The sequence below is a fragment of the Macaca fascicularis genome, chromosome 3 (genome assembly GCF_037993035.2).
Source record: "Macaca fascicularis isolate 582-1 chromosome 3, T2T-MFA8v1.1".
NCBI lineage: Eukaryota > Metazoa > Chordata > Mammalia > Primates > Cercopithecidae > Macaca > Macaca fascicularis.
The window spans coordinates 36,260,965-36,277,699 of NC_088377.1; the positions used below are offsets into that span (position 1 = coordinate 36,260,965).

A 16,735-nucleotide genomic window follows, 5' to 3' on the forward strand; every position below is an offset into this window, starting at 1 on the left:
GCCTGGGTGAGAGCTCCTCGGGTGATTCGACTGTGTCCCCAGGGCAGAGAGCCACTACACCATCCAGGGTGGAGACGTGAGGACAACCAGGCTCCCAGAGCTCAGCCTATAGTCACAGCACACTGTGTGCTCAGGGCAGGCGTTTTTCTGGCACACTCTCTGCCTTTCCCACTTGTGGTCAGTTCAAGACCCCATCGGCCACACACGGGCTAATGGTGCTGAGTGGCATCCCCACTCCTCTTTCCAGAAAGCTGCTTGTTTGGGCAAGAGGAGAGATGCCCCGTGATGCAAAGAGCAAGTTACGGTGGAGGCCTGAGCATGAGAGCTCTGGTCACACCACGCCGAGGACCCGACAGCTCTTCACTTTCTGGCTGGAACCATAACCCCAGGGGTTGCGAGGACAGAACCTCCACCTGCCATCCCCTTGGGCGCCTCTGGTCTCCAGAGCACATCAAGGTCCTTCCCCTCCCAGCTTCTGATCTTGGAGAGCAGGGCCTCTCACGCTTACACTTGCGTGTTTAGGCGTATATGCTGCCATGCCATGCTTTAAAAATAGTTCTTTGAATAAAAGCCTCTGGAACACATCTTTATTATTTTTTTGGAGAGACAGTCTCATTCTGTCACCAGACTGGAGTGCAGTGGCGCGATCTTGGCTCACTGCAACCTCCGCCTCCCTGGTTCAAGTGATTCTCCTGCCTCAGCTTCCGAGTAGCTGGGACTACAGGTAGGTGCCACCACATCCAGCTAATTTTTGTATTTTTAGTAGTGTCGGGGTTTCACCATGTTGGCCAGGATGGTCTCGATTTCTTGACCTTGTGATCTACCCGCCTCAGCCTCCCAAAGTGCTAGATTACAGGTGTGAGCCACCGTGCCCAGCTATCTTCATCTATTTTTAAGATGGGATCTTTGCTGTTGCCCAGGCTGGAGTGCAGAGTGCGATCACAGCTCACTGTAGCCTCAAGCTCCTGGGCTCACACGATCCCCCTGCCTCAGCCTCCCAAGTAGCTGGCACTACAGGCACGCACCACCATGCCCAGCTAATTTTGTTTATCTGTAAAGATGGGTCTCTTGTGGCCTGGGTTGGTCTCAGACTCCTGCACTCAAGCAATTCTTCCACCTTGGCCTCCCAAAGTGCTGGGATTATAGGTGTGAGCCACTGCACCCAGCCCAAAATGTTATTTACAATGGTTTTCTACATGCCAGGCTTTGTTTGGTGTATGGAAATAGAAACTATGATGAATAAATAATAAACCACCTTCAAATAAAATTAGGATTAGAGCTGGGTCCGGTGGCTCACGCCTGTAATCCCAGCACTTTGGGAGGCTGAGGTGGGCCGATCACGAGGTCAAGAGATTGAGACCATCCTGGCCAACATGGTGAAACCCTGTCTCTACTAAAAATACAAAAAATTAGCTGGGTGTGGTGGCGGGTGCCTATAGACCCAGCTACTCGAGAGGCTGAGGCAGGAGAATCGCTTGAACCCGGGAGGTGGAGGTTACAGTGAGTACAGTGAGCTGAGATCGTGCCACTGCACTCCAGCCTGGTGACAGAGGAAGACTCTGTCTCAAAAAAAAAAAAAAAAAAAAAAAAAAATATATATATATATATATATATATATATATATATATATATATATATATATATATGATTAGAGTGATCTGCTCTGAATTTTGGGGACTAAAAAATCGATTTAGCGTTGGTTTTGAATCCTGCCAATATTTTATATTAAGCAAAGAAAGACTAAATTTATTTTAATAAACATTCAGAGCCTGAGAGTGGCCGAATTTTCAAGCCAGACCCTCCCAATGTTCACACACTGTGAAAAGCTTATGCCATGAACAACTGACCCGGACCACTATCATCCCAGTGGGAGCCTCTGCTTTACAATACCAGGTTAGATGTCTGTTCCCAGAACCACCAAGTTAGTTATAACTAATAGTCTTCTCTCAAGTTTGTTTGTTTGTTTTTTAATCTTGGAGTTAAAATAATCTGACTCATTTTTCTTTTATCAAAGAAGTAGGAAAATTACAATACGAATTCTAGAGAGCGCTATAAATTAGACCTATGACTCAAAATCCTTGAAACAATTTCTCTACAAACAGAAGAGTTAAAAATAGATTTCAGTAAAATCCCTATATGCGTTCTTATGTGTAAAGAGTTAGCTATGAGGAACATATCTTATTTTGAGGAACTTTATTGTTACATTTTTGCAATAATAGATGAGGCAAATCTACCTCCTGCTTTTCCAACATCTTAATAAAAAAAGACAATAAGGATTAACAATGAAATTAAAATTAAAAAATACAAAAGCCTAAGGTTCTGGAGACAAAACTGACTACGGTCTATGTGTAGCAAAGTTGTAAATGACAGTTTAGCCTTGCAGTTTCCTTCTTCTCCAATTACAATGCGTTACAGAATTTGGAAGGGGGTGTCTTTAAACATGTTCTAATTTACCCTGGTCATGAGGAGGAGGAGAAGTCCAGCTCAGCAAGGCCAAGTGCCTCGGCCAGGGAGGTGGGGCCAGTGCTGAGCGGGTCAAGAGCCCGGGCCGGGGGCCATCCCACTGTGCTTTCTATCGAGTTAAACGGACCCCACAACATCTCCTTCCTTTCATGCTTTCGGTTTGAAAGTGACGAGTAAATATGTCAGACTGTTTACAGGAAAAAAAGCACTCATTGACAAGTCTGGACTACTCAGGAAGATGTTTCAAACAACTCCCCTGCTACGCCAATCACAGCGCTGCTGTCGCCAACAGTGCCACCAAGAGGTGGAGGACCCGCTTGCACTTCCTCTGGGCCCTGGATTTTCACACACACAGGAGAGACAGTAAAAGTGGACCCGGGAGGCAAACAAAGCTCACCACGCTCTGGACCGGCCGTGCATCACTGTTGGAAACTGAAAATGTGACCTGAGACCATCCCGAGAGACCCACCAGAGTTTTCTTTCTCTTTTAAAACCTGGTCATCAGCACTCAGCTCCGGTCACATCCTTTAGGTCTGTGAAGAGCCACAGAAGCAGTACAAAAACAGCAACTTCTTTATCCAGCCAAAAAAGGAGCCACAAGCCCAGCAAACACTGACGCACGCCCTTGAGTACTGCAAGACAGAGTTCCATGCTGTCTCCTGATGAAAACGCGCTGCTCACAGGGTGACCCAGACGCAGGTTTTCCCCTCCCTCTTCTGCTTCTGCATCTGTCCCAAGGGCTTGTATTTATCAAGTTTGCAGGAAACAAGCCGAGGGTGAGCTGCAGAGGGGCTCGGGGTCAGGGGCAGCACGGCCTCGGGACGAGGGCCCTGGGATGTGTAACTGAGCCACAGCAATGTTCGGGTGCCAATTAAGAGGAAGCTTTTCATTTTTTTTTAAATGCTAGGACACATCCCCAAACACGCTAGGCAGGATTTCTCAGTAGAGTGATACACAGAGGGGACCAGCTTGGAATGCAATGTATTTTAAACACAGTGAAAGCCACCTGGCAGGTAGCTGGACAAGTGAGCTGGGCCCAGGACTGGCCAGCTTGTATCAACATTCACAGGCTTCCGCGGGCTCCCCCGGGACAGCGGCATCCGAGACTGTTTACTTGTTCTGCAAGCACAGTCATAGGAGCAAGGGGCCTCGATGAGAATCAGACTTACAGGAGAGCTGCAAACAGGCACGGCTGTCCAAAGGCACTGGTGGAGCGGCAGTTTGGAGAAACTCAAGATTCCTCCAGCGTCTGTGGGCTTCCTGAAAGGTCAGCTGTGAGCTCGCCAAGCTGCTGGGGCATTAACAAAAGCTCTGCTAGTGGCCTTGCCAGCTTTCTGAAGCCCCAGAAGAGGAATGTTTCTGAAAGAAGGAAACGCTATGTGTTGCCAACTGTGTGTGTGCAGATGACTTGCAGGAAGATGGGAAAGCCATCTGCAAGGGGACCTGGTCTCTGTGTCTGCCGTTGGGTTGGGCGGGGGTGGCTAAGGGGAGAAGAGCACCGCTGTGTGTATGCGGACAGAGCAGCAGTCCCCGTGGGCATCCTGTCTCAGTCCGTGTTGTGCTAATGGGCATCGGGCAGGGTGGGTAGGGCTGAGCCTGCTGTAGGGCCATAAGGTGAATCCACACCTGCAGAGCTCCCCAGCCCATCCTCAGAGCTGGGAAGGGATCCTAGGCACGGCTCCTCAGCTTCATCTGAGAGGCGTGGACTAGGGGCTCTTAGGAAATCGGCACGGGAGTTTGAAAAGGCAACGTGCTCCCTTTGGGAGGTGGCCTTCAGACACTGCGGCTGGGGCTGCAGGGCCAGGCTCAGGCACTCTGAGTTTAGCAGCATCGGCGTGCACTGGATCTCTACAAGCTACCGTTAGGCAAAGCTTTCAGGTTAGTCTGTCTCAGAAGACTTGTGAGTTAGAAAAGCCGTCTGCAAGGCCAGCTGGTTTCTGTGTTTCTGTCATTAAAGACAGAGCGTGTGTGTACACATACACATACACACACACACGGTCTTCAATTAAATTGTGTCAGAAAAAGAGGAACGTTTCTGTAAGAGCAAAGCAAGCTGTGTGATTAGGTGTTCCGTATTCACAACATCATCACTCGGGTTTTCAGTAGTTTCACTTGCCCCCAGGATTCAGTAGCTAACGTGACAGTTTCCATGTCCTTTTGCCTAGAGCTCACTGGCTGGCTGGTCTGACAGCATTCCTGAGCCAGGTATTCCAGGGCACGGATCCAAGAAACCCACTCAAGGACCACACAGACAATACACACCCAAGAGTCTGACCCACAGCCGTGGAGGCTGTTCAAGGACAACAAACCCCGGGGCTTTCTTGCTCACTGCAGCATGATGTCCTTCAGGTTCTCCTGCAGGATGGTGTCTTTCACAGCATGGAACACGAAGCGGACGTTCTCGGTGTCGATGGCGGTGGTGAAGTGGTGGAACAGCGGCTTGCTGCGGTTCCGTCTCTTCCTGTCGAAGCACTGGACCAGGTAGCGCTGGACGTCCTCTAGCCTGTGCGGGTCACCCCTGAAGTCCGGGAAGTGCTTCTTGATGCTCACGGTCTTCACCTTCTCCACCAGGAGGTCCATCTTGTTGAGGAAGAGAATGATGGAGACGTTGAAGAAGAGCTTGTTGTTGACGATGGTCTCGAAGATGTTCATGGACTCCACCAGCCGGTTGGTGCGCCTGTCCTCCATGAGGACCTGGTCGTACTCGCTGGAGGAGACCATGAACAGGATGGACGTGATCCCGTCAAAGCACTGGAACCACTTCTGGCGCTGGGACCGCTGGCCGCCCACATCCACCATCTTAAATGGGATCTTCTTAATAACGAAGTCATGCTCCACAATTCCCTTGGTGGCCTTCCTCGCCAGCAGGATGTCCTGCTTACTAGGAAAGTAATTCTGTAAAATACAGAATGAGGCAGAAATTTAGGGGGAGGAAGAAAGAACACAAGAACATAAAAACAAAAAAGATGGCAAAAAGACAGGTTAGAAGGAAAGAGACTGAGTTTTGCAAGAAGTTGAACCAGATACCAAAAGCAAATTTCATTTATAAAATTATCAACTGGCCGTGAAACAGAATCAAATACTACATTTCAAAACGAACGGAGGCTCACCAGTCTGAGGACGAATGCTCAGAACACTCGTGGGCAGGCCCAGGGCAAAACCACATCCATTTTCTTCTCCAGAGGAAATTTACCATCTTTTTTGTTTCCATACCAGAGATACCTTTTTATTTTTCTAACTCCCAGAGCTTATAGCTTCCGAAACCTTACTGTGAATTAATTTAGGTTTTGTAATGTGATGTAAATTCAGTCTACAATACATTTAATGTTATTCTTAGAAAATTCTTAAAGTCTTTAGCAACACACAGGCAACCACACTCTTCACTCACTTTGACTTTGCACTATTCATAATCCTCCACGCCAGGCACGGCGGCTCACACCTATAATCCTGGTGCTTTGGGAAGTGGGAGGAATAGATTGAGCCCAGGAGTTCAAGAACAACCTGGGCAACACAGTAAAACCTGGTACTGACAAGAAGGAAAAACATTAGCTGGGCGTGGCGCCACAGGCTATAGTCCCAGCTACTTGGGAGGCCGAGACAGGAGGGTCACTAGAGCCTAGGAGGCTGAGGCTACAATGAGTTATGATCGTGTCACTGCACTCCAGCCTGGGTGATGGAGAGAGACCCTGTCTCAAAACAAAAAAACAAAAAAACCCACACCAACAAAACACCTCCCGTGATGAGTGCACGCACCACGCAGGCAGCTGTCTCACCAAAGGAGCAAACAGGGACGTGATCAAGCCTCGATCTAGAGGTCTGATTACCACCCACAGGGTGTGCAGGGGACAGAGAAACATCTTCAATAACACTGCAGGGGTGGAAGAGCAGAGTCCACATGGCAAGAAACAACCCTACAGGATAAATAACCCAGTTACTCCAATAAACAAATTGAAAGAAAAAAAGGAGAGACATACAGATTAACACTTAAGTGATATTGACCTATGGCAATGCATGCACCTTATTAGGTTGCTGATTCAAATCTGCTGAAACAAAGCAAAATCAACATGAAAACATTAATGAGACAATAGGGAAAATCTCAAAACTGACTAGGTTGACATTACAGAATTACTGCTAATTTTTCAGGAGCTATACAGTATCGCGGTTATTGTGGTTGTGATTTTTCATCTCGTCTTTTCGAGGTACACTCTAAAATATTCTTTGCATTTGCTCCTGGAGGCAGGGAGAGAGGGCTGCTCAAACAAGACTGGTAAACAGGCCGGGCGCAGTGGCTCACGCCTGTAATCCCAGCACTTTGGGAGGCCGAGGCGGGAGGATCACGATGTCAGGAGATCGAGACCACCCTGGCTAACACAGTGAAACCCTGTCTCTACTAAAAATATAAAAAATTAGCCGGGTGTGGTGGCGGGCGCCTGTAGTCCCAGCTACTCGGGAGGCTGAGGCAGGAGAATGGCATGAACCCAGGAGGCGGAGCTTGCAGTGAGCCGAGATTGCACCTCTGCACTCCAGTCTGGGTGACAGAGCGAGACTCCATCCCCCCTCCCAAAAAAAACAAAAAAAAACAAAAAACAAGACTGGTAATCAATGATAACTGCCACGCCTGGGGTTCCATTAGACTATTTGTTTTTGAATATGTTTGAATTTTCCGTGAGATAAAGTTAAAGGAAGTCCTACTTTCACTCAACAACTCCTCTATCTCCTTTATAGTGATCTGGGCAAAGGCAATTTCCTCCCCTGCCCCGAGACGGAGCACAGATCTAAGTGAGAGCATGCCAATACAGTACCATTTGTGGTAATGTGATAGAATAAGCTCGGCCTGTCAGTCCCGCCAAAGCCCTCACCACGTGGACTGCTTTGGTCTCTGGACACGTGTTTTCTAACCCTAGAGCCCAGCTTCCTCGGGCAGACGTGCTTACTCACCAGCTGGCCGATCCGGTCCAAGTTGTCCAGGAAGTACTTCACTGATTCCCCCTGTCAGGAAGGAAGAATATTCACAGCTCAGTCTGGATCGAGGAATCCTGATGTGGCAAATATAATAACTGAACAGGGTAAGAGCAGTGGTATTTCGCCTCTGTGCGAATGGGAAAGCAAAGGAAACGTGTGAAGAGTGTCCGTATGTTTTCTAAAATAAAGAAACTACCATTAAAGAAAGATTTTAATGCAGGTTCTTTAGCTCCAACCCCAAGATTCAAATTCTGGCTGTTTTTCAATTTTCCCTGCTGGGTTTCGGCGTGTGGTGGGATGCCAGCCCCTCTGACATGGGACTCTCTTTCCAGACATGAAGGCTGGCCCACTCCTGGCCATGCAGCCAGCAAAGGACAGGCCAGAATAGGATTTCAGATTTTGGCTCCTGGGTACAGTCTGCTTCTGACGAAGATGGCCCAAGGGACCCAAGACATTGTCCTTAAAAATGGAAGATTTTGATGAGAAGGAGCATCTGGCAAAACATCTTCCAGTTTCTAGAAAGAGTCCATTATTCCTTCCCACATTTTTATGACCTGATTTACAGTAGCCAACACAGGGGAATCTTCCATTTGGATTGCTGTGGTGGAATGACGGCCAGTCTTCTCCTGCCTGGACCAATCATTGATATAATCTGTTCCATAGCAAGAAGGGCCCAGCGGAATCACCCAGGACCCCGTATCAGGAAGCGCTGAGCCGCCAAACGCGTGGCACACACCGGGCACGTGAGGAGCCAGGAGAGCATAACCGCCGACCACAGAGCAGCCCGCACGTAAACAGGCACGCACTGAGTCCCTTCAAAGGTAGCATGTTCAAAACCAATTACACCACTTTCTAAAAGATTCCACTTTGAACCCTGCTCTAAAGACAGACACCAGCAGGCAGAGTCTAGGCTTCCAGGCTGCCCTGACATCAGGGCTTGTGGAAGAGTAGTCACTTTCTGCAGTCTCAGGGAAGTGTACAGGGGCAAGGTCATACACATGTGGCGAGCTGACGCAGGAGAATTTTAAGGAGAGAAGGCCATCAGAATGGACTACGTGAGGGTGCCGAAGCTCGTGACGTTGTAAGGGATGGAGAAAGGTGGCCAGCACCTGCTCAGTCTCTCTCTTCCTCCTCTGTCCCAGACAGACTGAGGGGAGAAAGCAGACAGAAAGCCTTTCAGGGAAGAGCCCACATTCCCACTTTAGAACGAAGGCCTCTGGATGTTTCCAAAGTGAGTGTTTTGTTTGAGGGGAAAGAAACACACACGCCTCCCCATCCCAGCGCTGCCTGTGTTGAGCGAGCATATCTCCTCCTCCTCTGTGGCAGGACGGGGTGAGCACGGGCACCTCGTGACCACAGCTCCCCAGAGCCGCAGGCAGAGGCCCAGCTCTGCAGCAGGGACGGCATCGGGAGTGCTGGGGTGAAGGCACCTCAGGTGCCTGGCACGACTGACCTCTTGTGCCCGCTCTCTCCCTTCCTCACCAAGTCCCTGCGATGTGAGAAGTGTGAGGCTGGTGGGGCAGCTGCCTTCCTGTGGCTGTGCCAAGTCCCCCTGCTCCTCTGCACATCGTACCTCCTCCCTCGTCCCGACAGGAAGTAGCTGGGAGAAGCTGCTGGGCGCACTCACTCACCTGATTTACAACACGTTCCTTCCTCAGCGCCTTTCTTCCCTGCCTCCTCCTGCTCTCCCGCCCTCACCCGGGCCTCAGAAGGTGCCATGCAAGCCCAAGAAGCATCAAGATACCATCCCTCCCTCTCCTGTGGCCGCTGGCTCCCCCAGGGAGCTGGGAGTGGCAGCAGCTCACAGCCCGAGCCACCCTTGCCTGTTTTTAGGCAGGTGGTGGCACCAGGCACGAAGGAAGCAGACACAGTTCTCCTGCAGGGTTCTAGCTGGGTCAGGCATGGAGTCACAGTGGCACAGATGCCCTGGGCAGCTCTTATCACCACAGGACACAAAACCCTGGATGCCATGTGTTCCACCCAGATAGTACGGATGCAAGGGGAAAAGCGCCACAGAGGACACAATCAGGACGAGCTAGAGGGGAAGCAGGAAACAGGAAGGACGTTTCCCTCGGTGTGAATCTAAACACTCCTCGAGTCTGAAATCAGTCCCCAAACTGCACTTTACGACATGGCAAATGCTCACATGCAAACATCTTCCCTGCTGCTTTCTCTACGATGACTGAACGAGGATGGCCCATTTAACTCATCACAGCATTTGTTTCACTACTTGGAATGGACATAACTTATCTGTGACTCTTGGTCATCTTGCACAGTTGGCGGAGGAGTCAAATCTAGTTTCATGTCAGGGCGGCCTCACTCGAGAAACAGCCCAGGGGGTCTGTGGGAAAGCTGCCACTGAACTGTAAGGTGCCAGGGACTGTGCCACAAGCTCTCTAACGGAGGCTGGAGGGGAGGGAAGAAGGGGACACACAGCAACCCTGTGCGATCCAGAATGCGGTCCCTCACATCTGCACTCTTGTTGTCCCTGAGGTTTGGTGCACTGCGGTTCACCAGCAGAGACTGGACGACGCACCCGCTGATGGGGCGCAGCCCATGGGACGATCGTTTGTGACAGACTCAAGTCTCACAGCAGCAGCTCATTAAAAGGGCCAGGTTGACAATCCCATGCACTTTCAACACTAGGAGAATCCAGTCATTTCTTCAGAGAAAAAGTGTGTGGCAGAAACTGAGAGGTCCACGTGAAATTAACTGCTTGGCGGGTTTATAAAGAGGCACTGTGTGTGCCAAGATGAGCCCAGAGTCCTCTCGACGGCTGCTGCAATCACGAGATCTAGAAACATGAGTGGATCCAAAGTGGGCTTTCAGGACTCTCCTTGGTGTGAAAAACCTACATTGCTCAAGATTAACACACACTTGAACTTGCAGATTAAACAAAATGAATTTCATTAGGCTGGGCACTGAGCACACACCTGACAGGGGCCTGTCCCCTGCCTCAACTGTCCCAGGAATGTGCCTGTCCTCTCACAGGCCCAGAGGCCACTGAGCACACACCTGACAGGGGCCTGTCCCCTGCCTCAACTGTCCCAGGAATGTGCCTGTCCTCTCACAGGCCCAGAGGCCACTGAGCACACACCTGACGGGGCCTGTCCCCTGCCTCAACTGTCCCAGGAATGTGTCTGTCCTCTCACAGGTCCAGAGGCCACTGAGCACACACCTGACGGGGCCTGTCCCCTGCCTCAACTGTCCCAGGAATGTGCCTGTCCTCTCATGAGCAGAGGGATGAACCCGAGCAGGGGCTGGTGGGCAGTGAGAGAGGGGTTGTCTGTTTCAAGCAGCAGCAGCAGGTTGATTTGGGGCCTGTGCACCTGTGCTGGGCACAGTCGGGCAGATATGACATCGTGATGCTGGGCAGGACCTAGGCCAACACATGCCCATGAGGGGACCACCTTTCTGTAGAGCCCTGCAGCCGTCAGCAGTTTCTGGAAGCACCTGTCACCCACACCTCCGGCAGGAGAACGACACACGCTGGGTTCGCTGCTGCTCAGAGCTCTGTCAGCGCAGGTCCTACAGCAGCCTCGCCTGTCACCTCTGTCTCTGCACACAGCGAGCTGCCCCTTCACAGACCTCGGCTGTCCTCATGCGCTTCCTTCAGTTAACTTAGGACCACAAGAAAAGAGTCTCAAATCTTTCAACCGTGTACAGGACCAGACCCTCGAGATCAGAACATGAGGGGGTGACTCTGGTTCCCTCTTGTCCTCTGCTCCTAACTGGAGCCTTTCTACCCACATGCTTGGTTCAGTTTCTGCCTGTCAATGTCACAGGCTGACAGGGTGTGCATGAAAGACAGCCCATGTGTGGGTCTCACTGGGGAGCAAGAGGGAACAAAGGTAACCGTGGATTGGTCTGAGATTTAAGGGTCGAGGTAAGGAGAGATCAAGGACCAGAGAGTGGTTACAAGGAAAACAAACACCAACGTCCAGCTTCTGGCCACGGGGCCTTTTAGTTTTAAACCCGATCTGCCCATTCAGGAGCTGTTTCACTGTTTTTTTTTTTTTTTTTTTTTTTTTTTTTTTTTTTTTTTTTGAGATGGAGTCTTGCCCTGTTGCCCAGGCTGGAGTGCAATGGCGTGATCTTGGCTCACTGCAACCTCTGCCTCCTGGGTTCAATCAATTCTCCTGCCTTAACCTAGCGAGTAGTTGGGACTACAGGTGTGCACTACCACACCCGGCTAACTTTTGTATTTTTAGTAGACACAGGGTTTCACCAGGTTGACCAGGCTGGTCTTGAACTCCTGACCTCAGGTGATCCACCCCCGCCTTGGCCTCCCAAAGTGCTAGGATTACAGGCGTGAGCCACTGTGCCTGGCCCTGTCTTACAGTTTCTGCACTTAGTGAGGTTAACTCTAAAATCCTAAAACGGGGTCATTCACACCGTGACTGAAAACAGGGCTTGTCAGTGGTGAGCCAGATGATTCCAAAATCTAGTTCACTCACTTCAATGTAACAAAATACAAAGACAAATTTTAAAATTGCTGTATATGAAAAATAACAGCAAATTACTCTAAAGGCCAGGTTTTCAACTTCATTACTTAACACATAAATATTAAAGTTAGCATTAAATTTCCACTGAATAGAGATGCTAACCAAACAACAGAGAATCTTTCAAAATACTTTTAAAATTATTATCTAGCTCCCCAAAAGAAATCCTCATTTTGAACTCAGGCTTTGCTCAGTGACTGCCTATGACATCTCACAGGGGTGGCGTGAGATTAAATGATATCACCGCTGTGAAAGTATTCTGGAAAAGAGAGAAAGCACCACATTCACATACATTATAAAAACGAAGCTTTTCAAGTCTTAACATGGGTACCTATGAAGTGTCTGTTGCTAATTTATCATCCCCAAACATTAGGTAAGAGGGCCAGGCGTGGTGGCTCACAGTAATCTCAGCACGTTGGGAGGCCGAGGCAATCACTTAAGGTGAGGAGTTCGAGACATGCCTGGCCAACACGGTGAAACCCCGTCTGTACTAAGAATACAAAAATTAGCCAGGTGTGGTGGTGTGGGCCTGTAATCCCAGCTACTCAGGAGGCTGAGGCTAGAAAATCGCTTGAACCTGGGAGGCAGGGGTTACAGTGAGTTAAGACTGCACCACAGCACTCCAGCCTGGGCAACAGAGTGAGGCTCCATCTTAAAAAAAAGAAAAAAAAAATTAGGTTAAAGATTCACTGGCAGAAATACAAAGTGACGCTGACACAAGGCTGTCACTGCAGCAAATGTCTAGTAAGAGAAGCTGGTTGAATAAACTGTGATCTCCATGCAGTCGGGGGCTGTGCATCGGCGAAGGAGAAGAGCTCTGTGGCTGGAAGGAGGTTTCCGATACCCACTGCCAAAGGAAAAGCACAAGGCACAAAACAATGCAGAGCATCTTCCTTTTATGTAAGAAATGGTGGGAGACTAAAACTCGTAGTCTACTTGCTTATATTTGGAAAAGGAAATGTGGATACACCAGCAGTAGATGAAAATGACTTCTAGGGAGGGAGGGAATGGGGGATGGGACAGAGACAGGAATAGACCTCTCTGAGTGTGTTTGACTTTGGAACCATGCTAACATCTTCCATAATTTAAAAAAAAAAATTAAATAAAAAACCAACCCCTCAAAACTGAACCTAAATTAAAGCAAATGAACCTAACAGGATACCAAGGTTAGAGGCAGAACCTAGAATTCTGGCCTCCTCCTGGTTTTTTTTTTTTTGCCAGAATGTGAAAGTACAGAGGAGCTGGCCCCTGACTCTGGCCACGCTTTGGCCCCCTTGCCCTGTGTGTGGCCGCGTGGCTGTGCCTGTGGACACCTTGTCTCCAAGCCTGGCAAACAGCCACCCCTCGGTCACAGCAGTGAGACCCCAGGAAGGGCTGCACGGGGTCCTTGGCCCTGGAGCAGCCTCTACAACTGTAAGCTCAGGCCCCGCGGGGTGTGTCCTTCGTGTGTGCATGGGTGCCGCTGCGGGGGTGCCACGCTGGGCCCCTAAAGCACCAGCCCCCTTGCCTGGGTTCTTCTGTTATTTTTTCATTAGGTAAGATCTACATAATAGAAAATTAACCATTTTGACATGAACCATTCAATGGCATTTACTACCTTCAAAATGCTGTACAGCCACAGCCTATCAGCTACCACTCCCACTGCCCCGGCCCAGCCCCTGACAACACGAATCTGCTGTCTCCATGGATTTGCCTGTTCTGGAACTCTCACTGGAGTGTGATCACACAGCATGCAGCCCTTTGCGCCTGGTTCTTTTACTTGGTGCGGCATTTCTGAGGCTCGCCCACGCTGTAGCACGGGCCGCTGCGACATTCCATTTTATGGCAAATGTATATATATGTATATATATGCCACTGTATGGGTATGGTTTTTTTTTTTCCCATTTGTCAGTTGATGAACATTTTGCCTGTTTCCAGTTTTTGGCAGTTGTGAACAGTGCTACACACAGCTGTGGGGAAGTTTTTGCTTGAATATGTTTTCATTTCTCGAGTATACACCTAGGAGTGAAATTGTGGCATCCTATGGTAATTCTTTTTTTATTTTAAGATGGAGTCTCGCCCCGTTGACCAGGCTGGAGTGCAGTGGTGTGACCTCGGCTCACTGCAACCTCTGCCTCTGGTTCAAGCAATTCTCCTGCCTCAGCCTCCCGAGTAGCTGGGATTACAGGTGTGCACCACCAAGCCTGGCTGAATTTTGTATTTTTAGTAGAGATGGGGTTTCAATGTGTTGGCCAGGCTGGTCTCGAACTCCTGACCTCCAGGGATCCGCCCACCTTGACATCCCAAAGTGCCGGAATTACAGGTATGAGTCACCATGCCCGGCCGTCCTTTGGTAATTCTGTGCTTAACTTTCTGAAGACCACCAAGCTGTTCTCCACGGTGGCTGCACAAGTTTACATGCCCATGGGCCACGTACAAAGTTTCCAATTTATCCACATCCTTGCCAACACTTGCTATTTTCTGAGTTTTAAAAGCGGTAGCCATCCTACTAGCTGTGAAGCGGCACCTCAGTGTGATCTTTTCTGGCTTTTCTGGCATTTCCTGGTGATCTTTTCGAGGAGTTTCTATTTAGATCATTATCATTATAGACTGCATGTTTGTATGTTCCCAGAATTCCTGTGTGGAAGCCCCACCTGCAGTGATGCTGTTTGGAGATGGGGCCTTTGGGAGGTGACTGAGGGCGGGGACCTCATGACATGACAGTGCCTTCCTAAGAAGAGACCAGAGAGCTCTCCCTCCCTATGTGAGGACACAGTGAGAAGCCAGCCGTCTGCAAGCGAGGAAGACCACCTTCCCTCACCAGAACCTGATGGTGCTGCCACTTGGATCCCCAATTTCCAATCTCCAGAGCAGTGAGAAAATTAATTTCTGTTGTTTAAGCCACCCAGAGTATTTTGTTATGGCAGCTTGAGCTGATAAATATAATTATGAACGTGTCGATTTTCATCTATCACAGGCAAAGATGGTGAAACGTAAACATGTTAATACTGGGCAGTGGCTTTATGAGTATCTGTTGGGCTCATTCTTCAACAGTTTCATAAGATGTCTAATAGTTCAAATTATAGATTCAGCCCTTAAAACTATAGATTTAGATTCTTCATTTGTATCACAGGGATCATCATAGAAAAGTGAGCTAGAAAGAAATTTTACAGCATGTTTTAAGATATTCCCTTGCCTCTAGATAAAAAGCACCTAGGCTAGGTGTGATGGTGTGCATACCTGTGGTCTCAGCTACTCAGGAGGCTGAGGTGGGAGGATCACTTGAGCCCTGGAGGTTGAGGATGCAGTGAGCCATGACTGCGCTACTGCACTCAGGCCTGGGCAACAGAGTGAGACACTGTCTCTTAAAAAACCCCAAAACCTAAATAACAGGGCTGGGGGTACGGAGAGCTCACCCCATTTCTAGAGGCTTGCACCAGAGAATCCCTAAAGTCCACCATGTGAGGCTCCAAGCATGTCACAGTTGGGCTGCCTGTTACCTCTCTACTTTTTGGGGAAATTCACAGCAGAATTCCAGCCTTTGTAGTAGCCAGAACCCAAATTCCAAGGCTCTTTGGGGCTAGGATAGAGGTATGTGTGAAAAGTCACAAGAATAGTACAAAGAGCCCATACAGTCTTTCTCCAGATTCACCTCATCTCCAGATTCACGTCTTCTCTCATTTGCTTTATCCTTCGTTCACTCCTTTTCAATACAGACTTCTTAAAATCCGTCATCATTTGAGAGCAAGTTGTTTACCCCTAACAAATTCAGAGGGTATGTCCTAAGAATGAGGACACCTGCTTCTACAACCACGGCAACTTCAGGCACTGCTTCAGGAGAACGCCGTGAGAATAAGAGGATTCATCCAGGATGGCTGTCTCATAAGTACCACGTATTTAGACAGCAAGGTTTATCTAATATATACAGATATAGCATTATTAGACCATTTTCCTCCTCCAGCACAGAATTTAGTATATTACTTACATGTACTTATCATGTCTCTTTAGCTTCATTTAATCTGAAACACTGAATTTTTTTATTATTTTTTGTAATGGGAGTCTCACCCTGTTGCCCATGCTAGAGTGCAGTGGCGCAATCTCAGCTCACTGCAACCTCTGCCTCCCGGGTTCAAGAGATTCTCCTGCCTCAGCCACCCAAGTAGCTGGGATTACAGAGGTGCACCACCATACCCAACTAATTTTTGTATTTTTAGTAGAGACAGGGTTTTGCTATTTTGGCCAGGCTGGTCTCGACCTTCAGTGATCTGCCCGCCTCAGCCTCCCAAAGTGCTGGGATTACAAGCATGAGCCACCGTGCCCGGCCCACACTGAGATTTTTGAAGAAGAGAGCTGCCTCCCATGGCCCTTGGGGTTTCTGCGATGTCTCCAGTGTTTAACACGACAGTTTCGAGATGATTTTCCAATCAGCGCCACTCCACGCTTGCCGGTCTGTAGGTGACATTCTGCTGTCAACAAGAGTCCCTCTCCCGTGTAGCTCGTCGCTGTCCACGTGGTCTCACAGATGCCGTCATTTTCCAGGGGCTGTAATTCACCTCTGTCCTCACTCACTTGGTGCTCAAAGTGAAGAAAGCACTGAGTCTCGCTGGCCCTTGGCATTTCCATATTAGTTCTAAAGTCAGTTGTCAATTTCTATCCTCCCTGTCCCCCAAAACACCTGCAGAGTTTTGATTTTGAATGAGGCCTTTAATTCCTCTTGGTAATACTTATAAATTTTCTGTACACAGGTGCTTCACATCTTTCCTTACATTTATTCTTAGGTATGTAATCTTTTATGGTGCTTCTTAAATGGTATCTTTAAACATTTTCCA

General features: G+C 49.0%; 1 protein-coding gene across 2 annotated transcripts in view; it reads right to left on the reverse strand.

Moving 5' to 3' along the window:
• Positions 1–1,951: 1,951 nt before the first annotated feature.
• Positions 1,952–16,735, reverse strand: part of GNA12 (G protein subunit alpha 12) — a 114,796-nt gene continuing 100,012 nt past the window's right edge. For both annotated transcript variants that reach the window (XM_065541574.2, XM_074034311.1), the window contains exons 3-4: positions 7,402–7,452; positions 1,952–5,358 (exon numbers count right to left, since the gene is read on the reverse strand). In XM_065541574.2, coding sequence (XP_065397646.1) covers positions 4,789–5,358; positions 7,402–7,452 — 621 coding nt within the window. In that variant the 3' untranslated portion in view covers positions 1,952–4,788. The remainder of the gene's footprint in view (positions 5,359–7,401; positions 7,453–16,735) is intronic.